Source organism: Natrix helvetica (genome assembly GCF_964273705.1).
Source record: "Natrix helvetica genome assembly, chromosome: Z".
Classification (NCBI taxonomy): domain Eukaryota; kingdom Metazoa; phylum Chordata; class Lepidosauria; order Squamata; family Natricidae; genus Natrix; species Natrix helvetica.
The window spans coordinates 64,501,349-64,526,357 of NC_138554.1; the positions used below are offsets into that span (position 1 = coordinate 64,501,349).

General features: G+C 37.1%; 1 protein-coding gene across 3 annotated transcripts in view; it reads left to right on the plus strand.

Annotated features, from left to right (window-relative positions):
• TNS3 (tensin 3) overlaps positions 1-25,009 on the plus strand; it is a 169,481-nt gene that overhangs the window by 43,662 nt on the left and 100,810 nt on the right. The window contains exons 6-14 of one of the 3 annotated variants that reach the window (XM_081971417.1): positions 447-497; positions 1,511-1,633; positions 5,416-5,480; positions 12,731-12,814; positions 15,692-15,804; positions 16,399-16,459; positions 16,735-16,810; positions 19,016-19,145; positions 22,256-22,321. In XM_081971417.1, the coding sequence (XP_081827543.1) occupies positions 447-497; positions 1,511-1,633; positions 5,416-5,480; positions 12,731-12,814; positions 15,692-15,804; positions 16,399-16,459; positions 16,735-16,810; positions 19,016-19,145; positions 22,256-22,321 (769 nt within the window). Of the gene's footprint in view, positions 1-446; positions 498-1,510; positions 1,634-5,415; positions 5,481-12,730; positions 12,815-15,691; positions 15,805-16,398; positions 16,460-16,734; positions 16,811-19,015; positions 19,146-22,255; positions 22,322-25,009 lie in introns of those variants that run through there. The other 2 variants (XM_081971418.1, XM_081971419.1) reach the window with 2 other exon arrangements.

Consider the following 25,009-nt stretch of genomic DNA (forward strand, 5'->3'; position numbering starts at 1 on the left):
TTGTTGATGTATTTACCTCCTCCATGCCACATGCCTTTATATTTGATTGTACGTCGCCCCGAGTCCCTTCGCGGAGAGGGCGCGACTGATAAATTGAATCAAATAAATAAATAATAATAAATAACTTTGTCAAAGTCAGAAGAAAATAACTTTGAAATAATGCAAATATTCAAGTAATATTGTTATTCTTCTGTTATGACACTGGTGTTAAACTCGATCGTGTCATGTGATGTCACATGACATATCACGACATTTTTTGCCTTTAGGGAGCCCGAGTGGGCTTGACCTGTGTGTGATGTATCTGGCCCACAGGCCACCAGTTTGATTCTCCTGTGTTATGACATTTTTAGGGCCTTTAAGGAACTATCACATCTGCATAACTTCATTATCAAATATATTAAATGCAGTGTTTAAATTCATGCTAAAAATATTTTCCTCTGCAACAGGTGCTGAACCTCTCTGAAAGAAGTTATGACTTTGCTAAGCTTGACCCAAAGGTATTAACATGTTCTTGTATTAAAGTGCACAGTTTCTGTTTTATTTTGTTTGTTTTTTTACATTGTAGGCAATTTTTTTGTGGATGCTTGGCTAGATTACAACTGTCCCTCCTGGCAAATGTATTATCATCTGGTTATTTTAGGGGTTTTTTAATTTACTGTGTCTATTTTAGGGGTTTAAAACTTATATTTATATTAGCTTTGTACAGTTCTTTTAATTGCATTTTAACCTCTTCCATGCCAACTGTACATATTTAACTTTTTTATTGTATTTTGTTATATTCTGTATGGACTGTACACTGCCCCGAGTCCCTTTTGGGAGAGGGGGCGGTCTAGAAGCATCAAATATAAATAAAATATAATATAGATGTCTCCAACAAAATTTCCACTTCTGTTAGCAGGTTTTCACAGGCTGATTTTTAAGCAAAAGAAATCTGTTAAAATAATTTACTCATTGCTCATTATTAGATTAGTGGATTATTATGTAAAGAAGTTTTGGGTTCCAACCACTGATTCCACAATGATTTTGAAATATGTATATGTAATGAACCACACCATTTTTGCTGGGAATGTGAATTATCTCTCAGATTACATTTTTTTCTCAATATACAAAAGCTGTTCTTTTTTGTATTAATACTTTTTATGTTTAGAGCATGGAAGGACAACTTTAGAGTTGTTATTGCTATTGAACAGTTTCTTTGGTAAATCTCATAATTCTAGAAAAATGTTCCTGAAAATCTCATCTGGTAATCAGATGATTAGTGTATATAGCAAGGCTTCTATTTGTATTGATTTTATGGTTTTCTTATGGAATTTTGAATAACTTTTAAATAGTGATTCTGATGAATACTTGAAGAACAGCATTTATAAATTTTGTTTGTAGGGAGCAAATAAGGTGGGAAAGAAAGTTATGACATTAAAAATATGAAAAATATATTTATTATATTATTAATTGTGTACATTGCTTAAAAAGTTTGCCTTTATACAGTTCTAACACTTTTTAATTATTCCAGATTATGGAAGTGGGATGGCCTGACCTCCATGCCCCATCCCTTAATAAGATATGCAACATCTGCAAGACTATGGAATCCTGGTTGAACAGTCACTCTCAACACGTTGTGGTGATTCATTGCCGGGTAAATTGCAGTTAGAAATCTTTTAGTTAACTTGCTGAGTTATAATATAATAGCTATGTCTCTCTTGTGGAACTTTGATCCATATGTTATGGAATACATATAAAATTTCCAGATGCATTAATTGTCTGAAGAAAAACATAGGTATACTTGTGGAAGCTTTTACGTTTTTTTAGTAGGCTGAGAAACTATAAAAAACGTTATAGGGCAGTGTCAGGCATAAATAGTATTGTTGCAGGTGTGAGAAGCCCATAAACTGGAATATTTGCCACAAATACAAATCTTTTCCTTTTACTATAATTTCTTTTTCTCATTTTATATTTTTGACATGCAAAATATCCTTCCTTCCTTCCTTCCTTCCTTCCTTCCTTCCTCCCTCCCTCCCTCCCTCCCTCCCTCCCTCCTTCAACTTTCGCTGCCTTTATATCAATCTGCCAATGTACATTCCTTCCTTCTGTCCTCCTCTGTATGTTTTATCCCACTCTAAGAATTATCTCTCTAGATCACTTCCTCCTGTCCCCAAAAACCCTTCCACCTTATAATTCTATAAACCCTTCAATGCTTCCCATACCTTACCCAAATTATTTCTGTATTTTCTCCATCTGCCACACTTATTGAATAAAAGATCTCCCCCTTCTTTTCACTCTTTCCCCCAGTAGTTTCTTTGGGTGGATAACTAACTTAGGATAGGTATCATATATTTTATGATTTTTGCAGATACATACAAAATATCCCCATATCTGAGGATTCCATATAAGAATGAAACTGGTCCAATTATATCTCCTGGTGATCACTGTAACCTCAATCACAAATTGATTCTAAGTGGCTTAAACAATGAGATGAAAACATTAGTAAAAATAATAAAGCAAATTCACACACACACACACATACATATGTGTGTGTGTGTGTATGTGTGTTTTCGTATATTTTCACGGGTGTAGGTACGCTGGTCTTGTTTTATTCGGGTCTTTTCCCGTGTAAGATTGAGATTTGGCAACGTTTCAGCAAGGTCTCACTCGCCATCTTCAGGCTGGGTTTTGGGCTTAAAGTGTGATCGGAGCTGCCGTCTTTCAATAAATCTTGTTGGGGGGGGGGTATAGAGTGCTGGCTTTGTTTCAGTAAGTGGAGTGATTGGTTGTGTGGTTGTATCATGATTGGTAGATTGGTGCTGATTGGTGCTGGCGGCCTACTTGTGAGTTTCAATGTCATATCCCTCTTCACCCAAGTGCCTATAAAAGAAGACTTGACAGCTATCCAGAACAAACACAACCCCACTAAAAACATCCTGGACCTGACCAATCACTGTCTAATCAACACATACTTCATCCATAATGGACAAAGATACAAACAGATAGAAGGAGCACCCATGGGATCACCACTCTCACCCGTCATCGCAAACTTATACATGGAACATTTTGAAAGTAACACCTTAGATAAATCTGAACACAAATCCAAACTCTGGCTTAGATATGTTGATGACACCTTCGTGATTTGGCCACACGGGAAAGAAAAACTGGACAACTTCCTCACACATCTCAACAGCCTACATGCCAAAATATAATTCACCATGGAAATAGAAGCAAACAACCAACTTCCCTTTCTGGACGTCCTAATCTACAAAAAACCCAATGGCTCCCTAGGACACACCATCTACCGGGAAAAAAACCACACCAACCGCTGCTTAAACACACAGTCCCATCACCACCCTGCACAGATCAACTCTGTAGCCAAGACCCTCATCTCCAGAACCAAACGCCTAGCAGACAAAGACCACCTGAAAACTGAATTACACACTCTCACATCCGTATTAATCTCCAACAGATTCCAAAGAAAAACAATTATCAACCTAATCCAAAGGGAGACTCCCCCCAAGAACCGAGACACAGAACAGGACAACGGCATCACCCTCCTCCCTTACATCAAAGGCACCACAGATAAAATCAGCAAAATTCTCCACAAGCACAATATCAAGACAGCCTTCAGCACTGACGAAAAAACAGTCAACATCTTAAGAAACCCCAAAGACAAGATCCAGCTAGAAAACCAAGGACTCTACAAAATACCATGCAAAATCTGCCCTGCCACATACACTGAACAAACTAATAGGAGAATAAATGCACGCATCGCAGAACACAAGAACACATTTAGGAAAAAAAAGGAAAAACTTCCTCTCTTTTCCAGCATCTTAAAACTACAGGACATGAAATTAATTTTGAAGGAACCAGGTTAATCTCCAAAACAGAAGACTTCAACAAGAGAATAATTATGGAAGCTATTGAAATAGAGAAACACCCCCACAACATGAATAAACGTGATGATACCACCTGCCTACCAAACATCTAGAAACCAGCCCTAGTCAACAAACGAGCCCCACCCACCACCCAGGCTGTTACAACATGAAACAACAATGTACACACAGCCAGCACCAATCAACACCAATCTACCAATCATGTTACAACCACACAACCAATCACTCCACTTACTGAAACAAAGCCAGCACTCCATCCCCCACCACCAAGATTTACAGAAAGACAGCAGCTCCAGTCATATTTTAAACCCAAAACCCAGCCTGAAGATGGCGAGTGAGACCTACACCACTTCAGACAAATAGTTATCCAACATTTTCTTAAAAACTTACAGTGTTGGAGCATTCACAACTTCTGGAGGCAAGTTGTTCCACTGATTAATTGTTCTGTTAGGAAATTTCTCCTTAGTTCTAAGTTGCTTCTCTCCTTGTTTAGTTTCCACTAATCAATCAATAAATAAATAAATAATAAGGTAAATCAATACATCATTTTTATTTTTAAAACAAGTTGGAGAAGACACATTAGGAGCGGGGAATTCCAGAGCACAGGAGTGATAACTAAGAACTTCTTACATTTAGTAAGTTTTGGGCTGTCAGTCATCACAATTGCATATTAATAGCCATTAGTGGCAAACAATAGATCCCAAGATACAATGTATGAAGACATTAATTCCTTTAAGAGGAAGGGCTCTGCATATATAGGAATTCATGTGTAATTTTATTAATGAATTACATTGATATTTGATAAGTAATATCAAGCACTATGAATTTAACTTGAAAGTTGGGAGTCAAACAGTTTAGAAAGGAGAGGTATTACACAGTCAATTTTGTAACCTTTACTCAAAATACCAGAAGATTAAAGTCATGAACATTGGATTCTAGCTGTGCTTCTATTAATTTTCAAAGAAAAAAACTAATATAATGCAAAATAGGTTTTATTAATAATCAAACAGTAGCTTTTAAATGTTACAATTTCCTTTATTCCCTATACAAATAGCAGCAATGCCATTTTACTGATTTATAATCAGCCATAAATTAGCTGTCATATTCTTCTCTGAATAATTTTGAAACAAGTTAAGACTAGTAGAATTGCTGTTAGTAATTTGTACTGAATGCCTGCAGTATGCTTAGTAAGATTTCACAACATTGTGAAAGTAGTCATTAAATGCAATCTTGGCTATAAATCATAAGTATCACAAGAAATGTTATGTGTTTATTATGTGCTGGGAAACATACATTTTTCAAAATCTTTCAGAGCACACTCCAGGAAATTGCAGAGATGTCTAGACTTGTCTTAGAATAGCTAACAGAATATTGTTAACATTATATTTAGATTTTTTTCTGTAATTTATAGTTTTGTTATGATCCTAAAATGTCATATAAAATGAAAACAGTGCCTGCAGTTATTAAAAATAGAATAAAGAAAAAATATATATCCAGTTTAAGAACCTAGAAAATATTTATGTTTTATGTTGTACAGGGTGGAAAAGGAAGAATAGGGGTAGTGATCTCATCATACATGCACTTCACAAATGTATCTGCAAGGTAGGATAACAAAACATTTAATGATTATTTGGCTATTTCCTAACTGCTTTCTACCAGAATATAAAAAACCCTAAAGAAATTTAGTTGAAGGATTCTAGTTTTTAGCTATCTCTAGGGTAACCATGAATAAAAGCCAGAGCTGGTCTATGAGACAAATGAGACTTTCGTATCGTCTTCCTGAATACCTTTCTTTCAATACCACTCTGAAAATATTATATGTAAAGCTCATTCTGCTTTTCTTTATAAATATAAAGAGAAGCATATATATATATATATATATATATATATATATATATATATATATATATATATATATATATATATATATATATATATATATATATATATATATATATATATATATATATATATATATATATATAGCATATATATATATATATATATATATATATATATATATATAGCATATATATATAGCATATATATATATATATATATATATATATATATATATATATATATATAGCATATATATATATAGCATATATATATATATATATATATATATATATATATATATATATATATATATATATATATATATATATATATATATATATATATATATATATATATATATATATATATATATATATATATATATATATATGCTTCTCTTTATATTTATAAAGAAAAGCAGAATGAGCATGGGTGAGCAAAAAAAACATTGGGAGAAGGACAACCTCTGATTTCCTGGCAGCTTCCCCATTGAGTTTCCTTGTAGAAAACTGTTAGGGAGCATCAGAAATATTCCTTCCTTCTTCCCTTCACTCCTAGTCATTCTTTCATTTCCTCCCACCCTCCCATTCCTGCTGGCTTTTCCATTTATGTTGCTTGTGGGAAGCTTGAAAAATGGTGAAGCCAGTCAATAGAAAGTTGCAAATCGAAGGCCAGCATGAAGATACATGGCTGCTGCTAGGTGTGGGAGGGAAGGAGTAGTTTATGGAAGTGTGTGGCTCAAAAATGGTGCATAGGTGTATGAGGAGCTGTGGAGGTTGGAAGGTATGGCAGATATGCACCACAAATATTGCATGGATCAGGGAGTGCATGGATAGAGGGTGTAGGTCTGGGAAGGATCCTAGGTCTGGGTGAGATGAGCTCTGCAGTTGAGTATGGTTTATGGGGAGGGGAGCAGCAATAATAAAAAAGGGAGGGGAGCATCATGAATCTGTGGTGTAGGTCTGTGGTGCTGTACAGGTCAAGTAGGGAACTTGGGAACAGCAAAGAATGTGGGAGTAGAGCATGGATTAGGAAGGATGTTTGTGGTGTGCCATAAGGAGTCAAGAAAAGCCGTCAAGGAGAAGTGTGGGTTGCATAGAGTGCATAAGAGGTGCTGCACGGATTATGCAGGAGATGGCAAAGGATGGGTACATAGCAGTGTGCAAGAAGTGCTGTGTAAGTCAGAGAAGTCTCATGGGAAGGGATTGCAGGTCAAAATAAGTATGTGGGAGATCCTTCCTCACAGTCCCTTCTTTTTCCTTCTTATCCTGTCCTGTCTCTTCCTAGTAAGTCGCTGCTTCTGGATGGATAAAGGAATAAGGGATTTAAGACAGAATAGCCATGACCAATTCACTGCAGCCAACTCGCCATAGTCAACTGACTGTGGACAACTCACCATAGGACAATTCAGCAAATACAAAAGTTAATTTAATTTAAATGGAATTGTGGCTCGGGTCAGCCATTCTCAGATGCTACCTTAACAGCTCTGAGGTCCTTGGTTAGGACTTGAACTGTTAAGTTTTTACCATTACCAGACTATGAATCAAATTGAAGATTAAATCTTATATGACAACAACGACAACAATATCTGTAATACCATCAAACATTCAAACATCCACATCTGCCCATCCTAGGTGCTTGGCAAGACTCAATAGGTGGACAAAAATGCCAAACCCAGGCTGAACATCTGGTTGACTACAATGATCAATAATAATAGTAATCATACCCAGTAAAGTATTATCTTGGTGTGGTTGTAGTGTTTGTGTGCTCTGAAGAAGTTGAGAGCTATGTCAGATTCAACCATACTGGACTGTTCTCATCATAGAAGTCAGATGAAGAGTATCTCTCCCTTAAAAAATATGACATCAAGAAAAAGATTAGCGGTGAATACATCAAGAGAGTGAAGACGATTTTAAAGTCCAAACTCAATTGAGAAAGGCAATCAACATCTGGGCAAATCCAGTCATTAAATATACAGCTGGAATAGCGGACTGAATTCAAGCAAACTAAAAGCAATGGATAGGAAGACAAAAAGAAATAAGGACAATGAATCATGCCATTCATCCTTGCAGCAACATTGACAAACTTTAACTACCAAGGCAAATAGGTGGACTTGGAATGTTGCAAATAGAAGAAAAAAGAATTTTTGAAGAATATTTGAAGGACAATGAAGAGATGCACTGAAGTTAGTATGCTAGAAGGCTTACTGACTACTAGAGGGACCAAACTGGCGTACAAGAAAAACCAAATGAAGAAGAGAGTAGAGGCATGTGAAGAGAAAGCACTACATGGCCAGTGTATTTTAAAAAATAGCAGGGAAGGCAGATAATAACAAGACCTGTCAGTGGTTAGGAGCAGGAACATTGAAGACTGAAGGACTAATTCTGGCTGCATAAGACCAAGCCTTAAGGCAAATGCATACAAAGCCAGAATCGAAAAGACAGCAACAGACAGTATGTGCTGCCTATGCAAAGAAGCTGAAGAAACAGTGGACCACCTGGTAAACTGCTGCAAGATTGTACAGACTGACTACAAGCAATGGCATGATAAAGTAGCAGCAATGGTGCATTGGGAGATCTGAAAAAAATACCATTTGCCTGCAAGCAAGATCTAGTGGGACCATAAAATAAAAACAATAATAGAAAATGAAGAAGTTAAATTGTTCTGGACTTTAGAATCCAAACAAACAGGCATTTGATACATAACACCACAGACTTAACAATTGTTAATAAGAAAGACAAAAGTCTGGATAGCGGATGTGGCAGTGCCTGCAGAATATGAGAGAACGGATTGGAAAAGATAACAAAACACAAAATCCTACAAATAGAAATAGAACAACTGTGCCAAAGGCAAGCAAGGGTAGTACCTAACTTAGGTGTCTTGGGTGTGATCCCAAAACAACTGGATCTATTTGAACACCATTGGCATTGACAAATTTGCCAGCAATCAATTGCAAAAGGTGGATTTACTCTGAACAGCTTCATCCTGCAACAATATCTGTAACACCATCAAACATCCAGAACTGCTATCCCAGGTCCTTGGTGAGGATTCGATAAGTGGACAAAAATGCTGAACCCAGTCTGAACCTCTGGCTGACTGTATGATGATAAATAATAATAATATAAAGAAAGTCAATCCAGAAATACAAGAGTTACAGTAATTTTAAAGAAACTGAATAATAAAAGTAGCTGAATGAAACAATTAATACAGCATTGAGTTGTCCCATAGCAAGTTATCCTGTGACAAGTTGGCCACAATAAGTTGATTGTGGGAAGTTGGCTGTAGTTAGTTATAAGATTGGTTGGGAAATTGTCATAGAATTTTGCAAATGAAGATCATGTGACGACAGCAGCAGTATAACAACGCAGCAGCAGATAGTAATAATGAAGCAGCCAGAACTTCCCCAAATTTCATTCCCTCAAAAGTCATGGGTCCCAGATTTTGGACACATTCTGAAAGATTTGCCCAATTGAGGTACCTTGCTTCAAAAATTGTTGCCCTATTATATACCATTTTGCCCAGGTAAAGGTCATGACAATGAGATAATTCATTTTATAGGTTAGGATAAGTTTCACAGTTAATTATGGAAGGCAAAGATACAGAACACTAATCAAATTTGGCTTAGCCATTGCCTTGCATTCATATCTCTCACTGTTCAGAGGAGGAATTGCTAAACTAATTCCCAATTAAACAGTTGTTAGCAATGACTCTGTCATCTGAACACAAAAATTGTAATTCAGTTGTTAAATAAATATGATTTATTTAATAAATATGATTCTTTGATTTTCAAAAATTCTAGCTAATGAAACTACGAAGGATTTATATCAAATACATTCTATATTTGCAAGAGTAATACATACATATTAAATCCATATTAAATAACATGGGCATAGGTCTACGTTTGGTGGGTCCCAGGAGACATGCCTGATAATATGACTAGGCTTGGGACACATATGGAATCTGATATCTATTTAGATGGGAGCATTGTTGAAAGGCCATTTAATTTTTTTCCAATTATGGCTGTATTTCTATTTTTTAGGATTTTTTTAAAAAAATATTATTTTTTATTTTGTTCAAAAAGTTAAAATACAAATTCCAGAAAACTCCAGACAAAATTTACAAACAAAAAAAGCAAACAAAAATAGAAAAAGTATTTTTTAAAATGTGTATAAAAAACAACAAAAGACAAAAACACATATGCATATATTATCCTCCCCCCCCCCCCCCGGGTTCATTACTGATAAATATATTACAATGTTAGGTTTTTTCCCCTTGCAAAACAGGATCATAGTTTGTATAATAGTTCATCTATTCTCAACCAACTTTGCCTGTCCTCCATCTGCTAAAGTAGTTAGCAGGTAACTCAACAGCAAACTTCAAAGCTCTCTGTTAACAACTAGTTACTGTATTTAACTCGCTGCTGCTACTACTGGTTCATCTGATCTGGGCCGAACCAGGAGCAACCCACCTCTGATCTAATTGTAAGTCTGGCTTGGCTGCAGTGGTTTGCATTAAGTTGATTGGAAACCCTAGTAATTTTATCAAGCTTTTTACCAAAGTTTAAAATGTGAGCTTTTAGATTAAAAAGCATTTTTGAAGGCTTCCCGCAAGGCTTCTTCAAGTTGGTGCATTGTCTGCATTTTTGATATAATCCAAAGCAGAGGTGGGTTGCTAACGATTTGCATCAGTTCAGGCGAACCAGTAGTGGAAATTGTGACTGGGTCGCCGAACTGGTAGGGACGGCAGGCTCACCAAGACCCCGAACCGGTTCCCTGGTCCCCGTGGCATTTTTTTTTGACATTTTTAATGTTCTGCGCATGCACAGACCTATTTACAGGCAACTGCGTGTGTGCATGTGCAGAAGCGTTGGACGTGCACCGAACTGGCAGTAACGCCAGCAGAAACAAACCCCTGCTCCAAGTCTCCTATTCAGAGCTGAACTTACAAAACCAAAAAATAATAATTCCCTCTCCAAAGAGAGAGAAATTAAAGATATTGTAACAAAATGGCTGCAGAGAACATTGAAATAAAATTTCTCACAATGAAGGGATAGAAAAAAGAAAAAAATCTATCATTTTTTAATAAAAAAATCCAGATGAAAGGTTTTTAAACCATGTAGTGGAAATCCAATATAGGGTGGATCCATACTGAAATTGAAAGTAGATCATAGCTGGGGGAAAAAAAACCAGTGAAGAAACAAAAGAAAGTTGTAAGTTAAAATCCAGCAAGGGGTTAAAATAAATCAGCCTTCAACCAGTCAACTACGTTTTAAAAATAAGAATCAAATTAAAACAAATAGCTTTAAAACATGCAATTAAAAGCCAAGCATACTTAAAGAAACCAAATAACTGAGAGGAAAAATGAACACCTGACTCTCCAATCCCTCCTACCAGGAATTGCATCCTTCAGGATTCCACTTCCCAGGATTGTCCCTGGTCATCCAAAAGACATCTTGGGTCATTCCTAGCTGCTCCCAGTTGATCTAGGGAGTCAGCTGCCAAAGGACTGCCTTGGCAGCAAAATCAACTGTTTGTTGACAAGAGAAGCAAATCCCTCTGTCACTCAGAACTCCATCTTGAAGGATGAACAGGCCCATCTTGGAGAAAGATCAGTCTGTTTTTTTAGACAATTTATTATTATGGTCTTTTATATTTATATTTACTTTTTATATTTTTGCTTTTTATCTATTTTTATCTATTGTACATTGTCCTTAGTAGAATAGTTGGATAGATGGTTAGATAGCTATATAACTAGGTAGCTAGATCGATCAATCAATCGATTGATCGATAGGTAGATGATGGACAGACGGATGGACGGATAGATAAATGTTATTTGCTGGTGGTGTTTTATTCCACTGTTGATCAAAATATATTTTATTTACTTATTTTTAATAAATGGGATACAGACAATCCTGAATTTTCTGGCCAGGTTGTTAATGGAGCTCTGACATCGATGAAAATGTGCCTGTTACAGTCATATTTAGATTTTTAGGAGACTTAATTTCATTATCTTTTAGTGATTTTGACACTGGGTTTGTTTTTTCTTATTTGCAAATATCACAAGTGAAAATAGAGTTATGCCTTATGCTTAGAATGCTAGACCTAGAATGGCATAAATTGTGTAGGATGTTAGAAATGATTTGAATGATAAGACCAGATGCAGAACATAATGCAATGAATATATTTAAAGCTTGCTTATGAAGACGTCTAATTGGATTCATGCTCACCTCATTTTAGTGGTAGCAACTTCAATTAATTCCCTGACCTATAATTTTTGTTTTCCCACCAGAATCTCTCAGAAATTGTTTTTCTTGTTTTGTTGTTGTTTTGGGTAATGGATACAGTGACGAATTAAAGCTGAAATTGTTAATGATTCAGGGTTTGGAGGGGAAAATGCTTAAATATTTTTCTTTCACTCTTCCCTTCCTCTTTATTTAAAATATAAGAGAGATTTATTTAAAGTTGGTATTTGGCAAACCAATGAAGACTGGGCAGGATTTATTTACTATTTTTAATGTTGTTGAACAAAGGCCCACTGGAGACTGTTTTTCAAAGTATAATGTTCTTGGATTCAGATCTCACTGGAATCAATGAAATTTCAGGTATAAATGGCGTAATTGGAGTAAAATCAATAATTTTAAATACTTTTCAAACATCAAATGGATGTTTGAATATGGATATCTTTAGTTTTAAATATATTATTTTGAAAACAATAATTATATACCAGATTGTAGAAAACTACAAATTGCTTCCTTATAAAAACTAATTTATTCAGAAGGAATGGGAAAAGAAGCATTAACATTTTAATTAGCATATACATTAGTTCTTCTTTCAGCTGAGAATTTTCTCAGAACTACTATAATTAGTTTTCATTATATCTGGGGGTAAATGCATTTGCCAAATAGAACACAACATACTGCAATGCTTTGGCATGATTTACTTTATAGCAACCTTTATTTCCAAGATTGCTCCCTTGAAGGATTTACATTTTTTCTTTTTCTTTCACAATAGTGCAGATCAAGCCCTGGACAGATTTGCAATGAAGAAATTCGTTGATGATAATGTTTCTGCTTTAATGCAACCATCCCAGAAAAGGTATTTCAGTTTCTCTTTTAGAAACATCTTTTCCCTCAGAAACATCTTCCTGTTTCACTAAATACCATTCTTAGCTCCCCCTGTCCACAGGGGGACCTTTCTTAAATTTATCTCTTCTTTTAGCCCTTTTCTCTTCTTGTGAAGTGTATATATCTTGTTTCAGGTGTCAGTCATGTTTCAAATAGGATATTACAGCAACTAATCCAAAAATAGGGAGGTTGTAAGAGAAATAAAAACTTTTTATGCTTGCTAATTTTAAAAAAAGAAAGGGAAGAAGGTGAGAAAGAATACCAGTGATGGATGACTCTGTCCTCAACTCACAATAACTTTTGCATTTTGGCTATCCCAGTTGTAACCTTTTGAATCTATGATGACCTATGTATTGATCAGGTATTGATGAGCAGAGCAGGAGGCTGATAAGAATCAGAGAAAGATGTGGTGTTTAAATAAACTAAAAAAGTGATTCCAAATGGTAAAAATGATAATAAAAAAACATCTTAAGATATCTATGACGTTGTATCTGAATGATCTGGCTGGATTGTTACCACTACTGTAAGTAACAGCTCCTGAAAGTGCATCAACATATAGCTTTGGAGATGAGGATGTCAGCCCCTCCTGCTATTCTTGTACCAAGAGCGAATATGTTTCACTTTTCTCTAGAGTCCTATAGAACATGTCTTATATGATCAGGTGGTTGAGCTAGCTTGTATAATGTTATGTTTTGTGTTGTTTGATCAAAAGGTCCCTAGAGGAATTTCAGATTTCAGAAATAGGGGAAATCGAGTGTTGTTGCATTCTAGTGGATAGGTCCTAATAATATTCATGAATAGAGAAAAGAGACATAGACCTAAAATTAAAAATGGCGGAGGGGGAGTACAAATACCTCACAGCAACCACTTACTTTCTGAAATCAAGCTTCAGTACCATGTTATAAATGTTATCTGCCATGTTATCCATGTTTCTTGTACATTATCTGCATTTTTTCCAATGGAAATAACGTAGAAGAAACAGTGGTTGATAACAATTATTGCACGGAGCTATCCCGCATAGAATTGTCCTGTGGTCAAATGGCTGTGGTAAGATGGCCATGGCAAGATAGCTGTGGTGAACTAGTTGCAGTGAGTTATCCCATTCTGGGGTTGGGTAGTTTCTGCACAAAATAATTAACCTAGACACATATTTTAATTTTGCAGTAACTATTTCTTTTTCAGTCAATATATTTCTGTAGAACAGTCATTCCAAGATTTGTATAATAAAATAATAAATAATAATAAATAATAAAAATAATTAACCTAGATACATATTTTAATTTTTTTTTTGCAGTAACTATTTCTTTTTCAGTCAATATATTTCTGTAAAATAGTCATTCCAAGATTTATACTTGGGTTATTGGGATAATACTTATTTTGAGATGCTGTTCATGCTAACTAACAATATTAGACCTAATATGAAAATCCCAATTTGTTTATTGTATTTTTTCTTCAAAAAAAATAAAGATGAATTCATGTGACATACCAGCATTGATTATAAACAATTATGATTTCATCTGATCATGCCAGGTGATTCTTTTCTGTTATCCTCTATCTAAATGTGAAGCAAGAAGTATAGACCACATAGAAACTGTTATGGTGAATTTTAAGAGAAAGGTGCCTTGGAACAGGTGGAAATTGACAATTCAGATAAATTGACATTTGAGACCAGAATGGAAGAGAGATGTGATTGGATAATTATTATTTGTAGTTTAATATCATATTGATTGATAGGAAAAGTAGAGGAGGATGGGGAAATACTGTAGTTGGTAGTACGATTTGGTAGCCATAGTTACTTTCCCTTTTTCATAAGACATTCAATAAGTTTAGAATTTGTTTAAAGAGTGGAAACCTTAGTAGTGATTGAGAAAACAATGTTGGAAAGAAAACCAGATCTGGCAGTGCATCTGTTTGTCTTTCACTACATAAAAACTTTCCCAGGGAGCCACTATTTTTCCCTGGAGACCTACACTGCTGCTATTGACATGAAAAAAGAAACACATATCCCCTTGAAACCTTACACTGTAATAAATATTTATCCTGAAAAGCTTTTCTCACTCACATCTGTTTCTAGAAATAAATGCATTATTTGAAAAGTTTGGTTGCTTGTAAACATTATCCGGAAAGGCATAGATGAATAACAGCGCGTGAGCAAAAGGAATAATGCTTTTCCAATATGGACTATGAAATTTAAAGCATTCTGATTTTTAATATAGTTTTTCTTTTAACAAATACTATTCACAAGAACCTTTGACTAGTCAATAGAAGAGAATATTTGTAGCTCAATGTTGAACTGGGATTTTTTTGCAGACATTTCATTACCAATCGAGGTAATATCATCAGCGCAAGAATGGAATGGGGGTGGCAATGTTCTTGGTGGTTCTTTGATTAGGCTGTTATTTACTGTTTGCTTGTTTATCTGCATTGATAATAGTTTAATTGTTTTCTTCTTTTCTTCAATGTTTAATATTTGACTATTGGTCTAGTCTTAATCTTTGTTTTTAATCTCCGCTCATATGGGTGTTAATTGCTGATGAGGAGGTGTTTTTCATCTTTTTGTTTCCTTTGGGGTTCTTTTGAGTGGTAAGTGCTGTTTTTCTCTATATGCCTGTTGATTACCAAATTATCTGAGTGCCAGGTCTCTAAGAATTCTCTTATACGTTTTGGACTTGGCTTGATCCAGAAGCATATAGTTCCCCAATTGAAAATATGGTAGAGTCTGTCCATATTTTATGAAATTAAGGAGTTTTCATCATGCTCTTCTGACTGCTAATTGGTGCTCAAGGTTTCTTCTGCATGTGACTATATATTTCCCCTACTCATTCAACATAACTCTTGTCCTTTTTAGATATGTACAGTTTTTGAGTGATCTTCTCTCTGGATTGGTAAAAATGAATACAAACCCTCTATTCTTGCATTATGTTATTCTGCATGGAATCCCAAACTTTGGTATTAGTGGAGGTAAGTCTTTCTTTAAAAAAATTACTTATTTTGACGCCAGTCTTCTTCATTTTTCATCATTATCATTTACCAAAGGCAAAATCTCCCTGTGCCTCTTTGCTTAGCTGGCTGTATGAAATCACTGTTAACTGTTATGTTGGTTGTATAACTTGGCTGCAATTATTGCATCCATACAATTTTTAATGCCTCTAATGAGGAGAATAAATATCCCCTAATGAAAAAGGATTTTAAAGTTTGGCTTTCTAAAATAGCTGGGAAACCTCCAGAATATTGATGTCAGGGGATTGATTCTATGTAATTATATCCTGATAAATTATACACAGTTTTTGCAAGTATTATTCTTTTAATTGTTGCGCAAAGCTAATTTTGATAGTCTTTAACTTATGACCAGTCATTTAACCATCCTTTGCAATCAGTATGGCCTTGAAATGGGTGCTTTATGGCCCATGAAACATGTTTAGTTATTGTAAAATGTCATGGATTCCCCTCCCCCCCATTCACATGACTGCATTTTGGTACTCGGCAACAGGTTCACATGTGTTATTTACATGTTCCTTTAAAAAGTCTAAATATTTGTAATTTCCCCCCTTTTAGGTTGTCAATCATTTCTGAAGTTGTATGAGGACATGCTGCCAGTTTATACATCAGGAGTATAGTAAGTAGACATAAACAGTTTTGATGTGTGCCTTTTCTATGCATTATGTTACATAGATCACAAAGCTAAGTGATGTTTAGCAAAATGTATAGCAAAACACGGTTTAGATCTAAACTTCATTTTTTTTCCTATGCAAAGAATGATGTTCATGATTGATGATACAATCTCAACAGGATTGCATTTTTATTATGTAATATTGGACTTGGAGCAGTTGAAATGTTTTTCTTTCGAAAATATTTCAAATGTGTTATTTACATGATTCTCCTTGTTTTCAGTAGCACAGGGCTAGAGAATCAAAGCAGAGCCTACATTGCAATTGAACCAGCCCAGCTGTTGAAAGGAGATATAATGGTAAGTGTTCCATTAACTTTGTTTTGAATAATGGATAGAATTCAGAGGAAGAAAATGCATTCACTAAATGTTTAAGTTAATGTTAGGCAGGCCATATACAATATACCAGTGATGGCGAACCTTTTTTGGCTCGCGTGCCACAAGTGGGGAGAGCGCAGGGGGGTCGAGTGCAGGCGTGCCGCACCCATAATGCAATGCACGACCCCCCCCAGTGCGCATGCGCGCACAACGCGCGACCCCCCCATTTTTACATGCTTTTTTCGCCCTCCCCAGGCTCCAGGGGCTTTATAGGAGCCTGGGGAGGGCGAAAAGAGCCTCCCTTGACCCCCCGAGGCCCTCCGGAGGCTTCAGAGACCGTCCGGAGGCTTCCCTGAAGCCTTCGGAGCGCTTAAAACCACCCTCCGAGCAAACCGGAAGTGACTTCCGGGTTGCTCGGAGGGTCGTTTTAAGCGCTCCGAAGGCATCAGGGAAGCCTCGGACGGTCCCTGAAGCCTTCAGAACGCTTAAAACCACCCTCCGAGCAACCCGGAAGTCACTTCCGGTTTGCTCGGAGGGTGGTTTTAAGCATTCCGAAGGCTTCAGGGACGGTCCCTGAAGCCTCCGGGGGGGGGGCTCTTTTCGCCCTCCCCAGGCTCCTATAAAGCCTCTGGAGCCTGGGGAAGGCTAAAAATAGCTTTTAAAAAGGTGAACTCAGGTGGCCAGCACGCGCATGCGCGCTGGCCAGCTGACAGGGCAGCGCCTCGCGTGCCCTGACAAATGGCTCCGCGTGCCACTTGTGGCACGCGTGCCATAGGTTCACCATCACTGCAATATACTATTCTTGGTAGATTTAATATTTTGAAGATGACTTCAAGCAAAAAATTTGTAAGAAAGGACTGATTCCAAAATCAACTGTTTTTTAATCTAGTTAGTTGGTGAAATATATTTGTATGGTTAATTAATGTATTACATTTATATCCCATTGCAATTGAAAAAATCAGTCATCAATTTACAAGAAAAATGCAACATTAAAGTATCCACAATAGTTTAAAGCATCTTAAATAGCAATATCACTAAAAGGTGTTCTATCAAATAACTCCTTTTTTATGTCATTCTGAATGCAATCAGGGAACTAGCAAGTCTGATTCATATTGGCAGATTCTTCCAAAGGAAGCAGCATCTTCTAGTCCCGTGACGGGGAACCTATGGCACACAGAGCTCTCTCTGTGGGCGCGCCAGCTGTAATGCCAGCCCAGCTCCCCCATGCATGCGTGCATGCCTCCAGCCAGCCAACTGCTCTTTTTGTCTCTGCTGCGAATGAGAGCAAAGCGGGGCGCATACAGGGGGTGCATGTGCTCATGTGTTGGGGGTGGGGTGTATGCATGGGTGCTTGCATTGCATTTTGGGGCTTCGCGTGACACCCCTGTGCCCCGTTTTGGCTTCCAGGTTGGTGCAGGAGGCTTTCTAGGCCCATCTTGTCAAAAGAATTAATGAAAATAGTTCAGGTCAAACACAACATACCACTTTCTGAGAGAACCAGCTTCACTTATTTCCTGCTATAATTTCATTGTACTTAATAGGATAACTTGGATAATATAGGAACCATAAGAACTATCAGAAATGTTTTAAATTATTAAGAATAGTAAATAATTTTATTTTACAAGTATAGACATTTTGAATTTGTAGGGTAACTGTATAAAAGAGGCAAAGGAATATAGTTTATCTGAACCTCTCACTTGTTTTCTTCTTATTGAATCCCAAAACAATGTAATATCCCCATTTTCTGGTACAATGAATAAAGAAATTAAAAAGAATATTGAAATGACTCCTGGGAATTTTGTTTAATTAATATTTTACTGTATTAAGTGAAAATGATATATTCTTCTGATAATTTCAAATTTTGAATTCTAATTTATATGGGTCTTATTTCATATTTGGGTGGGGAACATTGCTCCAATTACTCCATCCTTCCCTTGATTTTGCTAACAAATAACACCAGGAGCAGTTTGGTGAGCCATCAGATAAGCTATATGGCTAGTCCTTGCATACTAGCCATATAGCTTATCTGATGTCTCAATCCGTCTTCTGTTGTCTTTGCTATGCATCTGTTAGTGGAATGTAAAACTGCTGCTTATGTATATTTTATGTAATTGCCCAGGCACTTTGAAGTTGCAGAAATGCATAGATGTATGAATGTTTGTTTATCTATTTATCTATTTATTTCAGCTCAAGTGTTGCCATAAAGAGTACCAGCATGGCATTCGGAGTAATATTTTCCGTCTGCAGTTTCACACTGGTGCTGTTCAAGGATATGGTCTAATATTTAACAAAGACGAGTTGGATGATGCAAACAAAGGCAAGTCACCATCTTAGAAAGAGAAATTATAAAGCAGAAATTTTCTGCATCTTTGCTATCTAGAAGTTGGAAATGGTTATCTCTAAGTTGGTACTTTCAAACAATAAAAACTTTATAATATCCAACATGACCCATGACCATTAGAACATTCTTTCAATACAATACAATACAATACAATACAATACAATAGCAGAGTTGGAAGGGACCTTGGAGGTCTTCTAGTCCAACCCCCTGGACAAATTTGATGAGTTCCCCATTTATTCCCTCATCCAAATCATTGATGAAGATGTTGAAGAGTACTGGGCCCAAAACAGAGCCTTGGGGTACTCCACTGCATACCTCCCTCCATGAAGATGCAGTTCCATTGAGGGCTACATATTGAGTGTGGTTGGTCAGTCAGTTACGAATCCATCTGGTGGTGATGCTGTCCAACCCCCATTCTTCTACTTTATCTAGTAGTAGGTTATGGTCTACCTCAGCGATGGCGAACCTTTTTTGGCTCGCGTGCCACAAGTGGGGGGAGCGCAGGGGGGTCATGTGCGGGCGTGCCGCACCCATAATGCATTGCGTGACCCCAGTGCACATGCGCGCACAACGCCCGACCCCCCCATTTTTACATGCTTTTTTCACCCTCCCCAGGCTCCAGAGGCTTTATAGGAGCCTGGGGAGGGCGAAAAGAGCCTCCCCCGCCCCCCAGAGGCCCTCTGGAGGCTTCTGTAGTGAAAAAAACCAGGCAAACCGGAAGTTCAGGAATGGACTTCCAGTTTGCTCATAGGGCCGTTTTAAGCCCTCCTGAGCCTTCAGGGACCCGGCCCTACGAGCAAACCTGAAGTGACTTCCGGTTTGCTCGGAGGGTCGTTTTAAGCTCTCAGAAGGCGTCAGGGAAGCCTCCGGACCATCCCTGAAGCCTTTGGAACGCTTAAAAAGACCCTCCGAGCAAACCGGAAGTCACTTCCAGTTTGCTCGGAGGGTTGTTTTAAGTGTTCCGAAGGCTTCAGTGAAGCCTCCGGACGGTCCCTGAAGCCTCCGGAGGGCCTCCGGGGGCGCGGGGGAGGCTCTTTTCGCCCTCCCCAGGCTCCTATAAAGCCTCTGGAGCCTGGGGAGGGCGAAAAATGGCTTTTAAAAAGGTGAACTCAGCTGGCAGCATGCGCGCTGGCCAGCTGACAGGGCAGCGCCTCGCGTGCCCTGACAAATGGCTCTGCATGCCACCTGTGGCATGCGTGCCATAGGTTTGCCATCACTGACTTATCAAATGCCTTACTGAAGTCCAAGTAAACTATATTGATGGCATTCCTCTGGTCCACTAATTTCAGAGATATTTCCTTATTTAAACAGAGAAAAAAGAATGACAGTGGATGGACAAAAATGCAGTGGGGATGGGAGCAATAGCAATAGCATTTAAACTTATATACTGCTTCACAGTGCTTTACAGCCCTCTCTAAGTGGTTTACAGAGTCAGCATATTATACCTAACAATCTGAGTCCTCATTTTATCAACCTTGGAAGGTGGAACCTTGGAAGGCTGAGTCAACTTTGAGCTGGTGAGACTCAAAGTGCCGAACTGCTGGGAGCTGGCAGTCAGCAAAATTACCTACAATATTGCATTCTAACCACGGTGCCATCACCACTGTGTTGCCACCATGGCAATTTCTAACTTCCTGCTGGCTTCCCCACTGACTTGTGACAAACTGGCAGGGAGTGTCAGAAATCATAATCAGATGACCAGGGCTGACTACAGTTATTGTGCAGTGGCCACAACTTTGTGAATACAACTGGTTTGAAGATCTTAACATTTCAATTACACCTGAGTAACACTCTCCATTTTGAATGCTTTCTTTAAATTAGCAGATTTGAGGTACCTTGATTCAAAATATTTTGTGTTTTAACTATTTTGGGTTAATTGAAGATTATGGACAGGCAAATAGCAGGAGATTTGTAGCAGTATATAAATGCAATATGTATGATCAGAAAGTAGTATGATATACACAGAGTTGAATAAAATTTAGAAAGAAAAATCTAAGAATTTATAAAAGCTATATATGAAATCTCAATTATAGTTGAAAATAGTTGTTTTAACTGACCATACTTGAACCATTAGTTATTCATCTCAGAGGGAGAAAGAGGTTACCCTTGTTTTTAAATAAAATGAATGTCAAGGATGAACCATAATTGTCTATTATGTTTTATTATGTTTTTTGTTCCTTCCTGCAGTTGGCATGTTTTGCAAGCACATTTTTGTACTAAACAAACATTGTACTAGATGAAGAATTGAATATATTCTTTATGAACAACTTATATCATTATCATATCATTGCTCATTCTGCTCAGGCCCATCTGAAATGAACCCAAGAGTGTAAACACATAGCAATGCTATTATGTATTTTCCATTTATTTCTTTATGGCTTGCAGAATACCAGTTCAAGATGGATTCAATGCAAAGAATATAAAGTTGTGTTGTACAAAATGTAAACAATACTAAGCTAAATTTAGTACCAGGCAGCTTTATTATAGAGTTTGGAATTTATTTGGTTTAAGATCATTATAATGTCTTGTTCTAACCATGGTGGTGCAGTGGATAGAATGCAGTATTGTGGGCTACTTCTGCTGCCTGCCGGCTGCCTGCAATTTGGGAGTTCAAATCTCACCAGGCTCAAAGTTGACTCAGCCTTCCATCCTTCTGAGGTAGGTAAAATGAGAACCCAGATTGTTGGGGGCAATATGCTGACTCTGTAAACTGCTTAGGAAGGGCTGTAAAGCACTGTGAAGCAGTATATAAGTCTAAGTCCTATTGCTATTATTATTAAGCCAGCTTGTTATGTTCTATTTCTTGTTCAGGCAATAATTCAGAACACAATTATTTCCTTTTAAAAGGAATTTTAAAAAAGGAAATATTGCAGATAAAATAGAGATCTAAATATTGCAAAATTAAATACATTATATAATTTAGTTTTGACTTAAGCTCTTTTCAATGAAAATGTCATGGATTTTTAAAGTCAGAATGTAGAATTGGGATTTTATTTCATGTCTGATATTCATGCAACTCTGTTTTGTATGTACTTCATAAGATCCCTAATTTTTCAGAACTATTTTCTGCTGTGGTTATTTTGTAGATGATCATTTTCCTGAAAATGGAAAAGTTGAATTGGTGTTTTCGAGTTCCCCAGAAAAAAATCCAGGTGAGTAAAATATGATTTAAAATTTACTTCAACAACTCTCAATGTCTTAGTCAAAGGAGGATCATAGAACTACAATTATAAGCTAAAATCAGGTTTACGTGTGTCTACATTTTATTTTCCAAGTATAATTTCTTACATTCTGCAAGTCTCTCCTAGTTCCAGAATTCTGTTCATGCCAAAGATAACATTGGATTCCTGAGCTTTAAAAATATGATACTGCAATCTTGTTCAAACATAAAATTCTAAGGAAAATTCTTAGCCTGGTGGCAGTCCAATGGAAACAGTATAGGAGATGTGAACATTGTTTTCTCTGCAAATCACTGTGGAGAAGTGGGGAGAGTTGCTACCACACCATTATTTTCTGTATTATATCTGCTCAGAAACACGCTTGATATTTTTCTTATTCTTTTTGAAAAAGGCAACCTATACCTATATCCAATGAGTTAAAGCGTATTATCTCTCTGTCTACTTTATCTGCCCCTGTTGAGAATTGCTGGTTAAGTCTTATCTAGAAAGATTCTGCACTGAGACAAAACATGGAAAGCCTATTTCTCTATTTTGGAAAAAATAATAGAAGCTGTAGTATAAGTTAAATCACTTTGGATTGGTATGATCTACATATTTTCATGCAACTCATGTTACTTTTCCATATGCAAAGATACAGAATTGTGAATATACTGAAGTTTGGATTGAGCAATTCTATTTCAACATTTTTATTATACTTTGCATATGTTCACTTCCAGAGATGTAGTATAGCAGTCAGACATGAAGAAAAGAAGCAAAAGCCCAGGGGTTAATATCCAAAGTACAATACAATACAATACAATACAATACAATAGTAGAGTTGGAAGGGACCTTGGAGGTCTTCTAGTCCAACCCCCTGCGTAGGCAGGAAACCCTATACCGTTTCAGACAAATAGCTATCCAACATCTTCTTAAAGACTTCCAGTGTTGGGGCATTCACAACTTCTGGAGGCAATCTGTTCCACTGATTAATTGTTCTCACTGTCAGTAAATTTCTCCTCAGTTCTAAGTTGCTTCTCTCCTTGATTAGTTTCCACCCATTGCTTCTTGTTCTACCCTCAGGTGCTTTGGAGAATAGTTTGACTCCCTCTTCTTTGTGGCAACCTCTGAGATATTGGAATAATGCTATCATGTCTCCCCTAGTCCTTCTTTCTCTTAAGCTAAACATACCCAGTTCCTGCAACCGTTCTTCATATGTTTTAGTCTCCAGTCCCCTAATCATCTTTGTTGCTCTTCTCTGCACTCTTTCTAGAGTCTCCACATCTTTTTTACATCGTGGCGACCAGAACTGAATGCAGTATTCCAAGTGTGGCCTTACCAAGGCATTATAAAGTGGTATTAACACTTCACGTGATCTTGATTCTATCCCTCTGTTGATGCAGCCTAGAACTGTGTTGGCTTTTTTGGCAGCTGCTGCACACTGCTGGCTCATATTTAAATGGTTGTCCACTAGGACTCCAAGATCCCTTTCACAGTTACTACTACTGAGTAAGGTATCACCTATACTGTACCTGTGCATTCCGTTTTTGTTGCCTAAATGTAGAACCTTACTCTTTTCACCATTGAATTTCATTTTATTAGATAGTGCCCAATGTTCAAGTTTGTCAAGATCCTTCTGTATCTTAAGTCTATCTTCTGGAGTGTTGGCTATTCCTGCCAGCTTGGTATCATCTGCAAATTTGATGAGTTCCCCATTTATTCCCTCATCCAAATCATTGATGAAGATGTTGAAGAGTACTGGGCCTAAAACAGAGCCTTGGGGTACTCCACTGCATACTTCCCTCCATGTAGATGCAGTTCCATTGAGAACTACACGTTGAGTGCGGTTGGTCAGCCAGTTACCAATCCATCTGGTGGTGATGCTGTCTAACCCACATTCTTCTACTTTATCTAGTAGTAGGTTATGGTCTACCTTATCAAAAGCCTTACTGAAGTCCAAGTAAACTATATCAACGGCATTCCTCTGGTCCACTAATTTTGTCACATAATCAAAGAATGCAATAAGATTAGTCTGGCATGATCTGTTTTTGACAAATCCATGTTGGCTTTTGGCTATTACTTTGTTTGCTTCTAGGTGTTCGCAAATTCGTTGCTTGATTATTTTTTCCAGAATCTTTCTTGGTATTGAGGTTAGGCTGATAGGTCTGTAGTTTCCTGGATCTAATTTTTTCCCTTTTTTGAAGATGGGAACCACATCAGCTCTTTTCCAGTCCTCTGGTAGTTCCCCGGTGTTCCAGGATCTCTGAAAGATACAATTCAGTGGTTCTGAGATCTCGTCTGCTAGTTCCTTCAGAACTCTGGGGTGTAATCCATCCGGTCCTGGTGATTTGAACTCGTCTAGGGTAGACAGGTGCTCACTTACCATTTTCTTCCCTATTTCAATTTGTGTTCCTAATTTTGTGGTGCTGCTTTTGATAGGTTGGACTGTTTTATCCCTTTGTGTAAAGACAGATGCAAAACATGAGTTAAATAGTTCTGCTTTCTCCCTGTTGCTTGTCACCTTCTTGCCACTTTCTCCTAGCAATGGACCAATTGTTTCCTTAACTTTTTTCTTGTTTTTAACATGTTGGAAGAAGCTTTTTTTGTTAATTTTTACTTTTGTGGCAAGCCTTTCTTCATTGTGAGCCTTAGCTTTCCTCACTTCATCTTTACAGGCTCGGGCTA